This window comes from Ixodes scapularis, unplaced genomic scaffold (assembly GCF_016920785.2).
Source record: "Ixodes scapularis isolate PalLabHiFi unplaced genomic scaffold, ASM1692078v2 PGA_scaffold7__128_contigs__length_106722199, whole genome shotgun sequence".
NCBI lineage: Eukaryota > Metazoa > Arthropoda > Arachnida > Ixodida > Ixodidae > Ixodes > Ixodes scapularis.
The window spans coordinates 88,839,829-88,861,203 of NW_024609882.1; the positions used below are offsets into that span (position 1 = coordinate 88,839,829).

A 21,375-nucleotide genomic window follows, 5' to 3' on the forward strand; every position below is an offset into this window, starting at 1 on the left:
GAGCCCTTGACTCTCAGGATGACGTTGCGGACTATGGAGCCCTTGACTCTCAGGATGACGTTGCGGACTATGGAGCCCTTGACTCTCAGGATGACGTTGCGGACTTGACTCGTCCTCGAAGACTTTAGGTGTGGTTTCTTCAGAGACCGATGAAGCAGGAGACGGGTTCTCCGCAAATGAAGGTCTGGAACTTGCCGCTGGTCGAGAACCAGGGACTTGCGATGCTTGACAGGACGACGCGGTGAACGGTCGTCGCTGCGGGTTGGGCATGGGCCTCACATCCCGCTGTGATGCTCCTCCTCCGTGAGCTGCATTCGCATACAAACACTCATGTTTAGCGCCATTCAACACCAGTTGCAACTCGCGGACCGCGTCGATGCCGAGTAACGAACGTCCAGTCTTGGTTACGTAAAACTCCAACGTTGTCCAGCGGTTCTTAAAAATTACTTGTCCCACAAAACATCCAAGTACCGGAATGGTCTCTTGCAAATAGTGGACGAGAGGCGTCGACGGCGGATGTAACTTTATCCTCCGCTGCTTGTTAACTTCGTTAAACATGCGTTCATTTAGGATCGACACACATGAACCGGTATCAACAAGAAGACGAAGAGGGGTCCCATTTACCGTGATCTCGGCCATGAAAGCGTCACGACGCATGCTGCCGCCTTCTCGTCGCTCGGCCGTCCCGACGACCACAGGTTCCTCCGTCAGCCTGACGCTTGGCAGCTCCTCAGGAGACAGCGACTGGCCGACCATGTTCACCCGGCCGGGCCGGTCCCCTCTGAACTGTCTGTCGGCGAAGGTCCGCCGAGTACCACGGCCTTGAACCGGGAACGATGCCTGTCGCCGATCGTAGGTGAAGGCAGCCGCCGGCGGGCGACGACTCTGACACGCCACTGCAAAGTGTCCCCACTTTCCACATAAGAAGCATGTCGCTTGAGACGCCGGGCAAACCGCTCGATCATGACGGCGGCGTCCACAGAAGTAGCAGGCGTCGTCTGCTCCGATCCCACCCGTCCGAGGCGGAGCGGGCTCACGCCCACGCTGAGGCTGGAACACCCTCGCCGGAAAACGGGGCACGTGACCGGAGGCCACCGGAGCCCAAGGCATCCTGGGTCCAAGCTGCGACGGGGGGTAGCCAGGTTGAGGCCAGGGAGGGTAGCCGCTGTAGCCATCTTGCCCATGCTCGATGAAAGAAGACGACGCTTGGCCGCCATCTTGTGTTGCTGCCGTTTGACGTTCCTCGATCTGGACACGCTGGACTTCTGCCGCGACCGGGACTTGCGACTCTCGCCGCCGAAAACTTGCGGCCGTCTTCGCTCTCTGCTCGTACTGGCGAGCGATCTGGATAGCCCGCGACAGCGTTGGCAGCTCGCTGCCCTCGCACTCCTGCAGAACGCGATCCTGAACGCGTCTGGACTCCAGGCCTTCCAAGAAAACCTCGCAAAGTCTTTCATCGAGCGCGTTCCCCAGAGCACAAAACGAAGCCTGATGGCGCAACACGGCAAGAAACTCAGTTACCGACTGGCCAGGATGTTGGAACAAACCGCGCAGCTTCTGGCGTTCAAGCGCGATACTACCCGAAAACTCAAAATGCTTCTCGACTGCCTCCAGAAAAACCTGGAACTCGTCAGTCCCCTCCACCGCAACCGTCTCGTACAGCTGAAATGCATCCACGATGCGCTGGCCCTCAGTGCCCAACAGCGAAAACAGGATGGCTTTTTTTCGGAACGGTTCTACGAGATGCAACGCCGACGCGTCAAGAAAAGTCAGAAAAGCACGCTTCCATGCCGGCCAAGCTACTATCGGCGGACCGGGCACTGCCAAAAAGACAGCCGGCGGCGGGAACGCCGTTGGGCCGCTCGAAGACGAAGATGACGAAGTCATCTCACGATGAAAATGGAACGTACTGAAAACCTAGGCCTAATGCCTCCCCCCGAAACTCATCAAACGCGGCCTTTCCGCAAAATATGACTACCGTTCACCGGAACAAAAAGGAATACATTTCATGAATACAGTTACGCGCCGGTTTCCTCAACCACTGACCCGCGACGCGGAGTGAAGCCCCCTCCCGAATCCCGGGTTACAAAAGAGGAAATGCTACATATTAAAACAAATATCCCATCCTCGTCGCCAAAATGTTATATTCTGCGCCGACGCGGCGGTGCTCTAAAGCCTGGCTACATTGGACGCAAGCGCCGGTGACTCACGTTCGACGTAGCCGGGAAACTACAGGGTGTCACAAAAGAAAATTTACACAGTCTTTTTTACCGCAAAAATAAACTAGGCATCGCCGAACGCTCATTCTCCGCCCAAAGGTAGTGCTATAGGTCACAACCAGATGCCAAAGTTTCAGCCCGATCCGATAACTTAATCAAAAGTTATAAGTGATTTTCTGAAAATTTCAATGGGAAAATGGCGGCCGACGGAGTTTTCAAACACATGGGGCTCTATGGCACCAGAAACCGAAAACGGGCGAAAATGGGCTCCATTTTCCCATTGAGATTTTCAGAAAATCACTAATAACTTTTGATTAACTGATCGGATGGGGCTGAAACTTTGGCATCTGGTTGTGACCTCTAGCTCTACCTTTGGGCGGAGAATGAGCGTTCGGCGATGCCTAGTTTATTTTTGCGGTTAAAAAGACCGTGTAAATTTTCTTTTGTGACACCCTGTACATGCCCGAGCGGACCTGGACGGTCGCCGGAGCGAGAAGAAAGGACAACCAACGGATTCAGGAGCGGGGCGAACACTGGCCGATGAGGCCGCAGATCACGCGCGGCTCATGCCGTCGCGTGCTGTCCTTTTTATTTTTTTATATGGATGCACGAGATGGCTACTTTAAAAAGGAGATGTCAAGTATCGCCATCTCGTGCAAATCAAAATACTACATATACCAAGGTTGATCCGCCGCGCTGCACGTTCGCCGCTTCGCGGCGACAGTCTGCGGCGCCTCGTTTCAAAAATGTGAACCCATTTGGCCCACCCGAAAACGCCGCTCCGCGGCGTCCGACTATTCGCTAAAGTGTCATTCGGTGAAACGTGGGCGTTTGCCAAAACGTCATTCGATCAAGTGAGTGCCTCCCGGTCGAACGCTAGAGCACGTCTTTTGAAAGCAATACACCACAAGCGCACACAAGGAACTGAATAAAGACCCAGGATCGGCTGAGTGAGAAACGGCTAGCTAGACTTATTTTTGCCTCAAACATGCAGTCCGTGTTTGAAGTGCAGGCCACTATAGACTACCGAAAAGTATTGCAATATTAAAATGCGACCGCGCAATGTGAATAAAATCTCCTGGCTGCTTGTTTTGCACTTGACTGACCACCAGTTTTCGTTTCTACATTTCTTGTCGTGTCTCTATAGTCGTTCCTAAGTTTGGTTACTTCTCCTCCAGTACTAAAATCCCTCTTTTGTACTCGAAAAAGTAAAGCTACAAAAATATGTTACGTGAAGGGTCTGATTTTCTACTACCCACTAAAAGAACGCATTAAAATGTGATGTTGCAAGCGTATTCTACATAAATAAAACGTAAAGAGGGCACCTAGCTTACTGATATTTGTGCGTCAATTATACATGCAGTTCTGTTATGTTATGCCGCGGCAGTTTTCTCTAGGACGACTCTGTCTTCAGATAAGAACGGCCGACCGTGTCCGGAGACAGTTTTTAATTTTGACCAGAAAAATGCATCTTGCTGCCTCAATGCCCAGAAAAACGGAGCCGGTCTTTGTTTCAGGAAAAAAAAAAAACAACAAAGTTACATTCAAGAAAACAAGTCAGAAACACCTGCTCGATCTGAAGCGTTGTCTGTGGATTTAGCAAAATTGGCATTTCAGGCAGCTCTCCCCCAAAATGTGTTGTGGCTGCTGGCCCGTATCGGGATGGTTGACCCAAATTATTTATCACGACGTACGTATCGACGTCGTTATTTTGAAATAAAAAATCGCACAGACAACGGCACATTTAGCCATACTGCGAAAGTTTTAACTTTTTTTTGCCCGAATTTATTCAAGCCCGTTTTCAAAGTTTGCCAGCGTGTTGTCCTCTATTTGGCTATAAATATTGTTGCCCTGATTACCAGGAAAAGTTTACGAAAAACGCTCAAATCGAGGCATTTTACTAAATATGCATACTTTTGCAAATCAAATAAAAAAATGCTACCTTCGATATTTTAACTCTTCCAAAATAACGCTAATGGTATCTATGAGCATGATGTGCAAAAATATTATTGCATTGTTTCTGTGTCTTATACATACCCGTAGTTGACAAGTTCATAATTTTTACAGCCCGTAAGAGTGCTCCAAGGTGGTCAGATTGACAGCGCAGGGGTGGGCGATAGTTTCTAAGTGATAATGTTTAGCAAGTTATTTTTTCTTTGTACAAGATTTAAAAAAAAAGTACGCATGAGCCGGAGCAATCGAGAGACGCTAGCCTGTCACACGCTTCGCAGGAGAGGAATCAACAGAAGTGGTTCCGATAGCAGATGTTTATCTCAGCGTGTAAGAGGATGGGGCTGCCGAGAACAATAATCTTTGGCACGTAATCACAAAAGAGATATTATTGTGCTACAATAAATAGGACGTGGACGGGAAGCGCAGTTTCGGGCGGACGCCCATCTTCGTGTAAGAAACAAAAAATCGGTGAGTAACAAATGTATAGCCCCCTTTTCTTGTGACGTATACGACCCTTTCTTTGTTCCTCGACGTGTTTCGTATCATCACTTGAAGAAGGACGTTCGCCCGAAACGTCGTATTTTCCTTCCCGTCCACGTTTTAGGCAGTGTAGCTGCATCTTTCGTGTTTTTGATTAATTGGTCACCCGGAGGATCACGTCACAAAAAGGGGTGCGTTGATTGAAGGAAAAGGAGGGGAGGCGAAACCATTAGAGGGCACAACCTCTTCGGTTTCCATATATTATTAGAGAAGATATTCACATGCGACGTCATGCATAGTGACAACCAAAAAAAAAGGACTTGTAGCTGCGCTCCGATCAGTGATGACACCAGCCACGATTCCGCCCGCGCATACTACGGCCTTGGGAACATTCACGAGAGGCTTGAGGACGTTGCTCCTGTTAGGCACATTTTATGTAGGTCAGTGACGGCGGAGCAAGCTACTTCAAGAATACGTACCAACATCATGAGCTCGCTAAGACCGAGTACCTGTCGGCCAAGTGGCTAGTTTCCGCTACTGGGAGGCAAGAACGCCTGCGATGGGATTGGAGGCCTCGTCAAGCACCTTGATGCAACTGTTTACAACCATCGAGAGCCGGCTACATCATATATGAAATGTGCTTCAAATATGGTGGACGTCCTCAGCACCAAATTACCCAATGTGGCATTGATTCGCAAGGGCTGACTTTCAGGAGTTCAGTTGAAATGAAAACAACAGTCTGGGATTCCCTCCATCCCGTGCCTAGAATTCCCTCCATCCCGTGCCTGGAATTCAATCCTGGCACTGCTGACAGTGTATAGATGCGTCAACTCACTGCGACACGAATTGCTCGTAGCACGAACAAGCGTCTACAAACAAGCCACTCGGACAATAAAGGCTCGATTCCACCCAGGCCTGCTGGCAGCCTAGTGCGAAGCGACTACACAAAAGACAAAAATGTGATGAAAAAGGAGCATAAAAAGTCTCAAACGAACAAAAATCTTTCTTCCTCTTTTTTTTTTTTTGTTTGCGGTGTGCGCTGTGCGGCCCATTACGGCCGAGGCTCTATTGCCGCGCGAAGGTGCCCCCGTTGTACGGCGCCCTATCCTCAATATCGTGTTAGAGCCTTATATCGCGTTACCTAAACGCCTGTTATCGGAGCCGCACCGATCGTTTCCCCTACGTGGCGTGCGCAGAGACGCTACACGCCCGCTATAGAAAACGGGCCCTACGAAGCGTGCGACTGGCTGGCGTCTCGCGATTGCTCCAGCTTCTGCGCATTTTTGTGACTCTTGTACTAATAATAAGGACAAAAAAAGAAAAAAAAGAAAGACGTATCAAGAATCATCACTTCAAAAGTACCCTCTACCTCTGTGCTGTCAATCTGACCGCCCGGGAAAAGTTTTACGCTGTGTAAAAATTATGAAATTGTCAACTAGGCGTACGCACAGGCCTCATTCATGGCGACCGCGGTAGCCTCCATTTGGCCAGATTTTCTTGCTTTGTAACTTTAAATACACACAAATAATGCAACATGTTTTTGCAGATCCTGTTAGCACATATCATTGGCGCTAACTTGGAAGAATTTGAAAAAAATCGAAGATGGCCTTTCTTTTTAAATTGATTTTCGAAATTATGCGCATTTACGAAAATGACTTTATTTGAGCGTTTCTCGTGAATTTTTCCCGCTAACAAGGACAACAATATTTGTCACGAAGATTAGCCAAATAGAGGACAACACGCTGACAAAGTTTGAAAATCCTGGCTTGAATAAATGCGGAGAAAAAAAAGATAACACTTAAGCTGTCAGGCTCAATGTGCAGTCGTCTGTGCGATTTTTTATTTCAAAATAACGACATCGATACTTCGTGATAAATATATATGGGTCAATCATTCCCATACTTACTTTGTCGGTAAATATTTCTGGGCCAGTAGTCACAACACATTTTGGGGGAAAGTTGCTTGAAATGCCAATGTTGCGAAATCCGCAAACAACGCTTCAGATCGACCAGGTGTTTCTGACTTTTTTTTCTTGGAGGCAACCCCCCCCCCCCCCCCCTAAAAAAAGAAAAAAAAGAAAACAACAACAACGACCGGTTCCGTTTTCCTGGTCATTGGGGCAGCAAGATGCATTTTTCTAGTCAAAATTAAAAATGGTCACCGGATATGGTCGACCGTTTTTATCTGAGAACACCAGATGCCCCTTCGGAATTGTGGAAAGTATATCAAAGCGCGTAGATTAAACAAAATAAATAATGTCTTCGTTGTTTGCAATAATTGTTCACGAGGCCTATTATTATTTGCTATTTTGGTTATTATTTTTGTTTTAATATGTAGCAACGCGTTCGAAGAAAGGGTGACTTTGTTTTGGTTGGTGAACGTCATTTGTGCTGACATGCATGATGATAAGCTACGATATTGAATTGCGGAAATGAAAAAAAAACAATTCTTCTTATTGCACTAAAACTCCCTTCGCGAGACTATGAATTTCCCGAACAAATTACACATGGGGAATTAAATCCCCATGTATCGATTTAAGTTACCTGTGGACGAACGAGTTTTTTATTTATTTAGCACGACATACTTCTATCTAATTTTCCGGCATTTATACGTTCGGCATTAGTCATTTGATCACTTGGTGTTTTGAAGTTCACGCCTCTGTATTGTTCCAAACTAACATCCGCAAGGTGGCTCGTAAAGTAAAAAAAAAGTAGCATAACACACCTAAAATGCCTTCCGAAGTCATTATCTTGTGTAAGTACTAGGACGTTTTATGAATTTTGGGGGTAAACCTAGGGAGATGCAGGTTATCACTTTGACATAATGTCAGTGTTAGTGTTATCCAATTACCTCATCTTGCGAGACGTTTGCTTTTAGAATCTCAATAATCGGCATACTTTTCTAGCAACACACGCAGCACACGCACATTTCAAAAAAGCAAAAGCAAATGTAAAAAAAAAAACAAAAAAAAAAGGTGCAAGCAAGAAAAGAAAACGCGGCACGGGTTAGTTAGCATTACCTGCCCTGTGTCGCTCGTTAACGATGACATAAAACGCCAACAGTCCAAATGGACAAAGATGTACGCATTTCGATGCTGCTCTTACCTCCGCGGATTCCCGTTTTGTCGCGGAGGCATGCGGTTTAGAAGAGCTCCTTTTAGCGAACGCCGTTTTATCAATATGAGTTTATCCAATAGCAGTTTAGAGAAAATGACGGCAGCCGGCGTGCCGTTTCCGATATCCCCCTGGTTCACTAGCCTAGATTGCCGAACCCTTGGAGGTGAACTATTGGTAGTGCACGCTCAAGCTTGAGGTTATAATAAATTTTCCCCCAGCGACAGTGAGGGGCGACCGCGCCAAGCGCGGTCAGATTGGAAGCCTAGCTTGCCGCCGCCTACAAACAGCAGTTCTCAAACGGAGGCCTCGATAAAACGTGCACCTCTCGCTAAACCGTGCTTTCTGTAAACCGTACCCCTTTCGCTAAGATGAGCCTCGATATAACGGCGTTCGATCAGCCGTAGTAAAGACGCTTTGTCGCTGTTAGTACGAAACCGACCGCTTTCGCGTAGCAAAATATTTTACTTTGTATATTTCATGTTTTTTTTTTCTGTCAACTGGTTAACTTGATCGGTTCATTGAGTGTGAAGTCTTGCGAGTCTGTAAGTTGCCAAGCCCATTCATTTGCGGGTGCAAACGCCGCGATCGCAGGTTACGCGAATTTGGTTTCGCCTTCCTCCCCTCCAACTTGGGGTGAACTCGCCCGTCCGGGGCCCGCTCTTTGACGACGGGAGGCACTCACTTGATCGAATGACGTTTTAGCGAACGCCCACGTTTCATCGAATGACACTTTAGCTAATAGTCGGACGCCGCGAAGCGGCGTTTTCGGGTGGGCCAAGTGAGTTCATATTTTTGTAATGAGTTGCCGCAGACGGTCGCCGCGAAGCGGCGTAAAGCGCAGCGCGGCGGATGGGTTAACGCGCGCCCCCGTTATTCGCTAAAACGACCACTCGCTCAAATGTCGCCGTTCGCTAAAATGACATTCGCTCTTGTGATATGGACCCCTCTTCGACAGAGACGTCTGCGCTCAAGTTCAACCAGTTCAACTTCAAAGCCTCCTGCCTCCTTTTTCTCGGTTGGAGACGCGCGCGTCTGTCTCCTTTTGTTTCAATTCACTTTCAGTGCCCGCAAAGTCCGTCTGGACGGAGCTGGCGGCACCGGGCAGCGTTGGGCCGCGTGCACAAAGTAAAAATAGAAGGAAAGACCTCGCTCGCAGTTTATTTATTTATTTATTTATTTTCATACTCTCAATGCCCGGAGGCTCTACAGAGAGGAGTGGGTGGTACAGATGAAATCGTTGGCAAGCTTCTTGAAGTATGTGACGTCCTGGATGGACACGATGGAGGCAGGGAGGTGGTTCCATTCGCTAGATGTTCTTGGAATAAAAGAGTCAAAATAGATGTTCGTATGACATGTCGGCGTGCCAACCTTACAGTGGTGATCGTGACGAGGTGACACATATGACGGATGAAAAAGTAGTTGATCTTTTAGAATTGGATTAGAATAATAGACTTTATGGAAAAGACAAAGACGAAAGTATTTACGGCGTAAAGCAAGGTCAGGTAAGTCCAAAGTTGTCTTCATTGATGAAACACTAGCAGTACGAGAATAATTAGAAAGGATAAAACGGGCTGCTCGGTTCTGGACTGATTCGAGAATGTGTGATAATGTTACATGACCCGGATCCCAAACGGAACAGGCGTATTCGAGTTTTGGCCTGACTAAGGCTTTATATAATTGCAGTTTGACGGGAAGATTAGCGGAACGAAAATGGCGCCGCAAAAACCCAAGCATACGATTAGCATTATTAGAGACATAGTCAACGTGCATGTTCCAGGAAAGGTTATGAGTTATGTGAATACCAAGATACTTGTATGAAGCAACAGCATCTAATGGTATATCATTAAGGATGTATATGGCAGGGTCAGTGTTTTTAGAGAGTCGCGAAACACGCATGCTTTTACATTTAGTAACGTTAAGCTTCATTAGGGATTCAGCGCACCAAGAAAAAACTACGTCAAGGTCTGACTGTAGTATAGCACACTCTTGGGCATTAGTAATTACGCGATAAAGTACACAGTCGTCCGCGAACAATTTAATAGAGGAGACAATTTGCGATGGGAGGTCGTTAATGTAGACTAAAAACAAGAGAGGCCCTAGGACAGATCCTTGTGGTACCCCGGACGTTACAGGAGTAGTAGAAGAATTATGCCCATTGACAGAAACATATTGTGAGCGGTTAGATAAAAAACATTTAATCCAGCCAAAGATGTTAGGATCGATATTAAGTTTACTCAGTTTCAAGAGAAGTAGGTCGTGCGAGACAGAATCGAAAGCCTTAGCAAAATCTAAGAAAATGCAGTCAACTATTAGCCCGGCATCAATGGCAACCATCAGGTCATTAGTAAACGATACGAGCTGTGTTTCACAAGAAAAAAATTTTCGGAACCCGTGTTGACAATTAGTAAAAAAAGAATTGGACTCGAGAAAGGCAACAAGGTGAGAGTAAATGATATGTTCAAGCAATTTACACGGCACACTAGTCAATGATATGGGCCTGTAGTTAAGTGGGGAGTGAGCAGTACCTGATTTATGCAAAGGAACCACCTTCCCTACCTTCCAATCGTTGGGTAACGTGCAACACTGCAAAGACTGTGAAAAAATTTCGGAAAGAATCAAAGATGAATAGGTGGCGGTGCTCTTCAGGAGTTTTGAGTTGATTCCGTCAATCCCAGCACACGCAGAAATTTTAAGCTTCTGGATTAAACAGTCGACACCAAATGAATCAATACTAACAGGAAACATAGGACTATAATTAGGGCTGAAAACAATGGGGTAACAGGTAGGAGTCGTGTGGGAAAAATAAGAAGCAAACACATCATTCAGGACATTGCAACAATCGTTTAGATCTACAGGAACATTATTCGCATCACAAAGCTCAACCGCACTGGATCTACTACCGCTGACCACGCTCCAAAACTTTCGTGGGTTATCTTTTAAAAGAGAAAAAAGTGTACACTGATAAAACTCCTGCTTTGATTGTGCGACGGCTTGTTTATATTCCGTATCAGCAGCTTCGTAAGCGTCCCAGCGCTCAGCACTTTTTGTTAATTTTGCGCGCCGAAATACCCGTTTCTTTTTATTTCGCAGACGCTTAAGGCGTGCGTTAAACCAAGGTGCCTGTGAATTAGAGCGGATGCGCTTCAGAGGGATGTACTGATCAGTTAGGTCACTCACTTTTTGCTTGAAGAGAGACCAATTTTCTTCAACCGTTCGCGTATGAAAACGTGAGATGTAATCAGTTAGAAACGTGTCTAATTCATTATTAATTGAAACAAAATCGGCATTTTTGTAGTCACGAATAATCTTAAATGCTTTATATGAGGAAGCAGATGCCTGCAGGTCGAACTGAATAACACAATGGTCACTTAAACCTGGTAAGTATGTTAAGGGAGACACAAGCTCAGGGGTTGTAGTGAGAATGAGGTCTAATACATTGGAAGAATGAGATGAACATCGTGTAGGCTCTTGTACAAGTTGCTTTAAATTAAAATCAAGACAAAGGCTTAGAAACGAAAGAGCCTGTAATGAGTGATCACTTACTGTGGGGATGTCACTTTTCCAGTTAATTGTGGGAAAATTAAAATCCCCCAGAAGAAGCAAAGACGAAGAAGGAAACCGTACTACCAATCTATTTAAGACATCGTGAAGCTCAGAGCAAAATGTACTACACGAAGCGGGGGGTCGATAGCAGGCGCAAAAAATAAAATCCTTGTTTCTGACATGTACACGGGCACACACGAACTCTAATGATAGGTCAAGTGGTATAACGCTCGATATTATAGAATCACGAACAGCGATAAGAACACCGCCACCTGAGCGCGAGTCACGATTGAAACGATAAAATTTGTACATACCTTCACACTCAAAAATTTCACTGTCAGCAATTTTACTAGAAAGCCACGTTTCGGTCAGGATAACAATATCAGCTGTACACGTGTCGATAAGAGATGACAAAGCGTCGCGTTTGTTGCACACGCTTCGCACGTTAGAATACAATATTGAGATAGCGTTAGTCGCCGGGCCTTTACATAGTTATGTTGATGACGCGTGTGAATTATAATTGCTTGGACCAGGTGCGGAAACTGCGTTATCGGTGCCCGGTTGCGGAGCGGAAACTGTATTATTGGCACCCGGAGGGAGAGACACGGCGTTGTTAGCTTCACGAGCGTGACTAGGAGTCACTTCGCAAACACAATCTGTTACAGGGCAGTAAGTATACACCTTTTGATTAACGTGCAGCCTGTTTAGTTTGAGCGAGAACCTCTGACCGGTGCCTTTACCGAAATCGATTAACTTTTTACGTAACTGCCGCGTAGCCGGACAGAAATCCTCACTGACTGAAATTCCTGTTCCTTTCAACTTAAAACGCTGAGAAAACACATTCGCCTTGAATTTAGAGGAAGAGAATTTAACAATTATTGGCCGGCATTTATTAGTTGAGTATGAGCCTAATCTATGAGCACGGGATATTGCCTCGCCAGGTAGATCTAGTCCTAATATTGTGGAAAGATTATCGCGGATATGAGATTCTGACTGCAACCAGTCTTCGGAAAGGGTGTCGGCGATACCGTAGAAAAGTAAATTGTCACGACGGGATCTATCTTCAAGCTCATTAAGTCTTGAATTCAGAACGGTAGTTTCGCCTCGGACGGCCTCACTAACAACATTAGACAGTTCAGTAGGATGCTTTGGCACATCTAGTAATTCTACAAGTGATTCGACTGCTGCAAGTCTTGAATTGATGTCTAACACCTTTAGTTCTAGCTGATGCTGGTTATCCTTGACCTGATTTAGCATGTCAACCATTTCGGTATGACGCGCATCGTTTTTAGAAGACTGTTCAGCAATGGCAGCCAGAATATCAGCGTTAGTGATAGGGCCGGGGTTTAATTCAACGTCCCCAGACAACAAAAGTAACTTAAAAACGTGAACACACATATAAGCAATTCTAACAAAAACCAGCGGGCACTGGAGGAGCAGCAGAAAGCCATTACAGGATCGTTTAACGTGAAAAGATGGGTATTTACGAACCTGCAGAATGAAGCAGAAGGGATTTTGAAGCGACCGCATAGCCGCCGCTCCTCTGTGCCCACTGAAAGCGTCCTGCGGTGACCAGGCGCTTAAATTCGCAGAGAATCCTGCTGTCGTTGACGATGATGCTGGCTTGGTGAAGGGGAGGGACGAAACTGTGGCATCGAACACGGGCGCGATGTCGTCACCGATAGCCGCCAGGAATACAGTGAATGATGACGGTGCAGAGATGGTGGCTGGCTGTCGAGGAGGAGGTAGCCCTGTCCCAAGGAAGGCCAAAATCTGCAGAATGAAGCAGAAGGGATTTTGAAGCGACCGCATAGCCGCCGCTCCTCTGTGCCCACTGAAAGCGTCCTGCGGTGACCAGGCGCTTAAATTCGCAGAGAATCCTGCTGTCGTTGACGATGATGCTGGCTTGGTGAAGGGGAGGGACGAAACTGTGGCATCGAACACGGGCGCGATGTCGTCACCGATAGCCGCCAGGAATACAGTGAATGATGACGGTGCAGAGATGGTGGCTGGCTGTCGAGGAGGAGGTAGCCCTGTCCCAAGGAAGGCCAAAATCTGCAGAATGAAGCAGAAGGGATTTTGAAGCGACCGCATAGCCGCCGCTCCTCTGTGCCCACAGTTTGCACGGGTTCTGGCTCTTTCGTTTGTTTTGGGTTAGTTTTTGTTTGGTGTTAGTTTTAACGGTGGCACTCTGCAGCATTGTTGAATGCTAGATATCAAAACAAGTAAAACACGTACAAATAAGCGCTCCGCCACAATTTTCTTCTCCGGTGAAGACCATCTGCACGTTCCGTAAAAATGACTTTAGGAGGTACTTTTCGGTAGTCTATAGTGGCCTGCACTTCAAACACGGACTGCATGTTTGAGGAAAAAATAAGTCTAGCTAGCCGTTTCTCACTCAGCCGATCCTGGGTCTTTATTCAGTTCCTTGTGTGCGCTTGTGGTGTATTGCTTTCAAAAGACGTGCTCTAGCGTTCGACCTTGGTATACAGAGAAGTGAGATTTAGAAGATTTCACTGAGGTCCGGACGAAGATGAAAGGCGCAATCTTCGGGAGCAGCCAAGTGAAATGGCTTTGCCGCGACCGTTTGTTTTTAGATGAGTGCATACAAGTGTGCACCTTTAGGTTCTCGGGAGCGACGGTGCAGGCTCTCAAGGAGAACATTGACGGGTTGCCTCTCAAAAAGTTGGATCTTGCGGTAGTCTACGTAGGCGGAAACAACCTGCAAAATGGCGACAGGGGTCAGCCTTGGTCAAAGAAGAGCTTACAACACCCCAGCATGGTTGTAAGCTATGGAGAAGAATGTGCTGATTTTCGGAGAAGTGTGGTTTAGGGAAGCTCGTTTTAGCGAACACCGTTTTCGCGACAACAGCACATCGGATCGCCGTTTAGAGAAAATGGCGACCGCCCTCATGCTAACCAACCCTTGGCGATCCACGCTCGAGCTTATATTAAACTTTTTCCGAGCGATAGCGAGGGGTGCCCGCACGAAGCGCGGTCTGTTTGGAAGCCTAGCTTGCCGCCACCTACAAGGAGCATTTCTCAAACGGAGGCCTCGATAACATGTATCCATTTTCACTAAACCGTGCTTCGATATACCACACCCCTTTCGTTGAAACGAACCTGGATAAAACCGCGTTCGATAACCGTAGTAAACCGTCTTTTTTTTTTCTTTTTTTTTGACACCTTCAATAGTCGTTTGAAGCAAACATCAAAGTCCGTTGTGCAACACGAAAATCATGCAACTTACTCAAGGTCTTGTTATTTTAGTTTTATACTAGATCTCAAAGAAAAACATGACGTATCTACATCTTTTGGCTAAATTTTATATTTTCGTGTTCTTTTTACCGAGAAATGCTATCACATATTTTCCGATGATTCAATAAGTGTGCGCGTTTTTGCAAAGCACAGCTAGCATCTGGACTTTGCTTTTCGTGACCTGCTCCTATGGCTCAGGCAAAGAGTACATTTTGTGTTCTATTACAAGCTCATACCGCAACTCCGAAAGAAGGCAGTTGAGCCCGAAGTACGGTTATTCAACAAGGCACTGCCACGTGCAATAGAGTGCACAAAGGAGCGGAATTTGGTCGTCTTGACTGTGGACGTAAGTTTGTATCTTTCCCAGTTGCCCTTTCCCATAAAATCGCTAGTCTCTTGCAAATGCAAGGTCGTTAGATGTTCTAAGCAGCTGATTAGAAGAGGACAACTATCATATGGCATACTAACTCTATCATATGACCTACCATAACACTATTGAGAGGAGTTTACGCGTAATTTTGTTCAGTCTAACGAAATTACGCCTACTTTTTGACACATTACATCTAGAGCATAGCGGCATTGATTTTCGCAAATGGTAAAGTACATCTGCATGAGCCAGGAGAAGCAGGAAAAATATTTTGGTAATCTTAATGACTTATTTGGGTCCTCAACATTCGTATTATTACAGCGCTGAAAATAAAAGCCATGAACACAAGAACTTTCGTTCTGTCTCGGACAGCGCGCACCTCGATAGAAATTTAATGGAACCCGGAATAGGGTTAGCCACCCATCGTTCTCCCTTTCTATTTTTCCTTTATTAGACTTAATACATATGTTTTTAACAACAGCAACAAACAAGTATGTTATGCCGGTCTACCGCCGGCTACCATGAACCGTGTACTGTTTTCTCCTCACTCGCGTATCCCCCAATGTACTGCCTTTTATTTCGCCTATTGTAGGGACAAAGGCGGGCGCGTGCGCTAAAACCGGAAGCCGTGACTAATTTGCTTCCACGCGGTTTAAAGTTGCGTTGCAGCGATTTTAAGTTCGAATTTCGGGCACTTTTCACAACCATACTGACACCAGTGTCACGAAAGTATTCTCATGCGCAACGCCATGAGCTACAAGTTTAATCGTCGCTGCGTAATTACGTGACCCCACGCAACAAGGTCACTTGTTCATGTGACCACCATAGGCGCGCTATTCGCAGTTTGGTCACGTGGTTGGCGGGATCCAACTGACCATGTTCACATGACCCCCACGGGACATGGTCACGTGGTCATGTGACCACCAAAGGTGCGCTTCTTCCAGCGTGGTCACGTGGTGCCCGGGACCCCACGGACAATGGCCCATCGATCACTTATGAGAGCACGACGAGCACGAATACGCAAGGTCTGTGGAGGGTTGCCACACGCTTTCCGCCCATAAAGAACCTCAAGTATTCATTCAGAACAGTATTCGGTGAAAGTAGCAAAATCGTTTCATGGCCCCTCTAATGAAACAGCATTAACTATGATCATAATAAGCCGTTCAATCTTGCGGTCTGAGTTGAATAGGCCTTCTCTGTCCAAATACATCCACTAAATGTCTCTGTTTTCGGCACAAATTCCTCGACCCAGGGACGGCCTTAGAGCAGCAAGCGCCCTGGGCAAACTGCAGCCGTGCCCCCCCCCCCCCCCCCCCCCACTACACACACATACTATTCTCGCACCAAACATCATGTTGTAAGCAAACATGCCACAGTGACCCAGCGCGAATGGTAAGGATTTTGTCGTTGTCAGTCGAAAACCACGTCCTGAAAACGAACGACGTTCGCGAAAATGAGAGCTTTGTCGGCACCGTGTTCAAAGTTCAAGAACATTTATTTCTTAGATTAACCAAACTTCAACTGTGGGTCTCCCATAGCAGGCTAACGTCTAATGGACAGAGAAAACAAAAGCACAAGTTAACCATGTCAAATACCGTAGAACCATGTCAAATACCTTCGGAGCCTTCAACAACGCAAATTGGGCTACGTCTTGCGACATTTCCAGGCTAGACGCTATCTTGTTTTCAATGGACGAAATTGCCAATGACGATATCCTGTCATCTGCCATGGTTGATCTTAAGTATGTCTTAATAAGCTTTAATTTTAGAAACTCCTCTCAGCGGTGGCCATTGACATAAATGTCAATGGCCACCGCTGAGAGGAGTTTCTCATACGTGGGTGTCATTGAGGATCCTCCTCCCTTTGCAAATTTGCAAAGGGAGGAGGATCCTCAATGACACCCACGTATGAGGGAATTCGTCACATAGATAGTTGTCCAGAATGAACTGGAGGACGTCCTGGCGAGCACTGCATCCAGTGGGCAGCAGGGTGCATAGTTAGATTAGCTCCTCGCAGAGATCTGTACCGTCGATGTCTGCACTTTCTAGGTGTCTCAGACTCTCAGTGCATGGTCAAGGCGTTGGCAAAGTTTAAGAAGTTCCGCTTTGTCGGGAAGTGGGGTGAGGCCGTAAAGGAACCCCCAGAAGCTCACGTGCTGCTCCATCTGCGTGAAGCGTTCTTCAATCCACATCTCACGGTGTCAATCATCTCGTAGAAGAACTCTCGCTTGAATTTTGTCTCGACATCATCAACCTCGTCTTGGCATTCATAACAGAACTGGCGCTTTTTCCGCCGCAGTCGAGGGGCCGGTTTCATCACACTGTCAATACCCATGCTCTCGGGAAGACCGTTCGCAGTTGCCAGTTGCAGTTTCGTACCCGACATCGCGATAACTGTCGATGCAATCGCTGCATGCCTTCATCAGCTGGGTGGTTGCTACGATGTCCTTCGTTTTGCATTGCATGTTCTCGCTTACAACATTAACTTGTAAAAAGAATGTCGTACCACACAACAATGTAAACGAGAAACTGAACTGCAAGAGCTAGAGCTTCATGTCGGACACCAGGTTTGCCTGCTGTGATTCAGCCATTCTTGCGCAACATTATAAATTTAGATGTTCTTTGCGGTTTTCGGGATTTTTGCGGCGGGTTTCTGAATTTTGAGTTCGCAACACTGATTGGCATGGCAAGTCCGCAGTCGCCGCTGGTCGCTTACACAGACAAAAAAAGAAAGAGCTGCGGATCCAAAGTTCTTTACACATATTTTTTTTCAGTCAAGTCGAAGCCTCTGGGCACAGAGACTCACCGGATGCTGAGGGGGCATTGGTTCGTTTAGCTTACTGCTAGAGACTCCACAGCAAGCGTTGCCCAAAGCGCAGCTCGAATGTCGGGAGGAATCGGGTTCATTTTACCCCCGGTCAGACCTCCTGAGCGAAGTCATTCTTCGGCTCAGAATAACTTGGCAAAGGGTGAAGCCTACTTTTTGTGCGAGCCAATCAGAGACTCTGAGCGAAACACGTGATAACTAAGAGCAAAAATCCGTTCCAATAGTATTTTGTCCCGTGACTCGCTCCGACACACTGATTTGCTCGCCGATGGGTTTCGCGCCACCGTTCGGTAAGTTGCGCTAAAAGTGCGGCATGCTGGCTCCATCGCTTTTTTCCAGTCAGGTTTTGCTCCGCTCGTAATTTGAGAGCTGTGTGGAGGTGATCGCTTGCCTAGTCGTTCATGACTCATTCCATGGCGCTTTGAATCTCACGGAGGAGAGGTTCTCTATAGTAAAACAACATCCGCAGGTGGCTGCGGGTTGATGGACGCCAATTATAACAAGAACTTAGTCGTTGGTTTTGCGGCCGAAATGCCAAACGGCGAGCGCCACCACCTTTTTCTGCATGTGTGTGTGGGGGGGGGGGGGGGGGGGGGGGGGGGGGGTGCCCTTCGCGATGCGGTCGTTTTTTGTTTTTCATTTTATCCCCTCGAGGTTTGAGCCCTGCATGACCTGGCGGCCCTCTCGGCGCCCCCCCTATGAATGGCGCCCTGTGCGACTGCATAGGTCGCCCACTCCAAATGCCGGCCCTGCCTCGACCGAGAGAAAAAAGACGAAAACAGCCTGCTGGCGGCGGACAAGTATCACGCATCGGGTGGCCCCGGTACAGCGACCTTGGCTGGTATTCTGGTGGGCGCCGTGAACGTCGCTTTCATAGGGCTATGGCTGACGAAGCGGCCTGGCGTTGTTTGACGCCCACGGATTCACAGTTGCAAAAGTTATGGGGCTAAAGGCCACACGACTGGAGTTCGCCGAAATTTCCGAAAATGAAAATGCAGGCCTCAGTGAAGTCTGCTGGCTGGTCGAGATTTTTAATTTTTAAGTATTGTTCAGGTTCTTTTTATATTTTTCCAGCACACGCAATCACAAATATTCGCCACTCGGTACCTTTTTTCTTTCCTCGCACAACTTCCTGCGCGTCTACTTTTCCTAGAGTAGAGGATCAATCTGTAATCTGCGGGGGAAGCTCGGCGAATGGCGAATCCGAATTATTGTTTCGCTCTAAAAACAATGTCTTTATGACAGACAGACAACAGCCGTGTCATGCCTCTGAGTGTCCCCTCGGCGACTATTTTTCAGTCTAGACACATTAATGGCTTCGTCATTCGCCGAGCATCCTCCGTAGATTACAGAACTGGCTCTCGAATTGCTTTGGGGAAACACAGACACACGGGAACTTTTTTTACCGCGGTATACATTTTGGACCGGTGTCGCCCACTGTTTATTTGTTTTACCTTTATTTTTAAAATATCGAAAAGTGTCGACCAGCTAACGACGGCGGTAACGTTAATACTAAGATGAGCGTTTCCTGAACAGTTGTGTACTAGCTTTCTGTATATGTACATACGCGTGTCAGTAAATATATATGTAAATATTTCGTAATTATACTGCGTATTTTATGGTATGTTGAACAAGTGGGCGGGTAAGCCACTTTTCTTCTGTGTCGCCAGCAATATGGCGGCAGGATGTTCGCTTGAAACAAGCAAATAGCTAGGCTTGTACGTATCTCAAATACTCTACTCAAGATACTGTAATTAAGAAACTTTTGTCGGTATTTTGGTATCTTGAAGATACATTCGATTGAGAGTAATTATCACTCTATCTTAATTACATTTCTTAGTATCTTCTACTCAGTATCTCAAATACCTTTTCCGGCGTACGAAGAAGTTTGTCCCCAAAGGGGAAGTACTAAGACTAAATGTTCTTTCTTTCTCCTTTGCACGTGTCTAGGGGGACAAATGAGGTGTACACTAGGAGGTCATCGAACGATATGCGTTTTAGCTAAGTTAATATGATCAAGATGCCCCATTTTTTTATTTTGTTGTTATAACTTCAGCTCGTCGCGCGCTTATAAACTATCTTCGAAAGTGATTCAATTATCTTTCAAATTATTTGCACTTTACTCAAGATAGTTTGGCGGAAAAGTAACTTGAATACTACTCTAAATACTTTCTCACTTGGGTATTTAGTATCTTGTCTTCAATACTTTTGTCGAGTATCTTGAACAACACTGCAAATCGCTGACACATGCACCATTTGAAGTATAGATAAAATAATCGGTTCAGATTGCCTAGAAGCTGCAAACGAAAACCGCCTTGGTGTCGAAGCGCGAGGCAGTTGATCGGATTTGGTCGGACACAGTGGGTCTAACGAATACTGGCAAGTGGGTTCCTAGTGGGTTCCGGGAGGGTTGATGAGGTGATGATTTCAGCAATCCACCAGCCGGATTTCGGTGCCACACAAATCATGACATGATAGTCAGCTCTTTATACGCGAAATCATTAAAACATCCACCAAGCAAAAAGTACAGTACATCTCATTCACATCCTTCAGTCTTATGAACGAGAAGAATTTAGCACTATGATTTCGTCTCGTCCTACGATGGTCGTCAGCCGACGCCACGGCCCACTAGGTGCAATCGGGAGCCAGTCACGTAATGCACTACTTCGACGCGCGTATAAGAAAAGCACGCTAATGCACACGTGCCTATAACTTGTCTGTGACTGGACCTGGTGGGCCCTAACCTAGGTTGTAGATAGGGACTCTAATTTTTGGATAAATGCTATAAACTCCGTGAAACACTCGCCGGTGAAACTATCGCGAATTTGGATTTATCCGAACAACTCCGAATTCGACGGCTGTCAGTTGTAAAATCTTGAGCGGTCTTCACGTTTTCCAGGGATCCGAGGACAGGTTTTGCAACCGTTTTTCTTTTTTTCTTTTTCGTAAGCGTCAAAAGAAGCGTCTTTCTCCGCACATATTCCTTCGTCATCCTCGTGGGCAACAGGAATTCAATAATCAGTCAGACTTTCGAAGTATCCGCACGGAAAAGGCAGGACTCTGCCAAGGAATACAGATATTTTGAAGTAACTGACAGAGACATTGTATTGAATTTGAGGCTTTATCATACAACTTGAAAGTTTAATGAAAGAAAGAAAAAAAACAAAAAAAACGGAAGGAAGAGGAAAACGTGGAGGGACGGTCTACCTTTATGCGACTTTATATGTGCGCATGCAGGCACTTAGACTACCTGGGATCACGATGAACATCCACCAGCTCACTTGAACTTCTCAATCGGTTTACTTTATTGTTTGCAAGTCTTAGAGTGTTAATTAAAATGTTAATGAAATATCTCTGTTAATTAGTCACCTAATTCTGCAAACAACCTTGCGCTTAGTGACCCCTAAGTCGGGTAAGCTAATGGCAAAATTAAAAGCGTCCTAATGTCATTCCTTTTTTATTTTTTATGCAGGGATGGGCAGTATTTCAGATACAAGTATTTAAAATACATATTTCAAATACTTTGTGTATTTTGCATTTGTATTTAATTACAAATTGGGTAATGTATTTGACGTGTGTATTTAAATACTAAAACGTGGGTATTTCAAATACA

General features: G+C 46.3%; 2 protein-coding genes across 2 annotated transcripts; both read right to left on the bottom strand.

Annotated features, from left to right (window-relative positions):
* Positions 1 to 642: 642 nt before the first annotated feature.
* Positions 643 to 1,980, bottom strand: LOC115330728 (the record flags this gene model as incomplete). The annotated part of the gene is made up of 1 exon (XM_029992696.2): positions 643 to 1,980. A coding segment is annotated over exon 1 (1,245 nt), but the record flags the coding sequence as incomplete, so codon positions are not given.
* A 9,823-nt stretch (positions 1,981 to 11,803) lies between these two features.
* On the bottom strand, positions 11,804 to 13,421 carry LOC121046664. Its single transcript, XM_040501149.1, has one exon. The coding sequence runs from the start codon at positions 13,403 to 13,405 to the stop codon at positions 11,804 to 11,806; it is 1,602 nt and encodes a 533-aa protein (XP_040357083.1). The 5' UTR covers positions 13,406 to 13,421.
* Positions 13,422 to 21,375: the final 7,954 nt, after the last annotated feature.

Coding starts and splice junctions, on each gene's coding strand:
- LOC121046664 (XM_040501149.1), bottom strand. CDS start 13,405: ATGCGGTCGCTTCAAAATCCCTTCTGCTTCATTCTGCAGATTTTGGCC.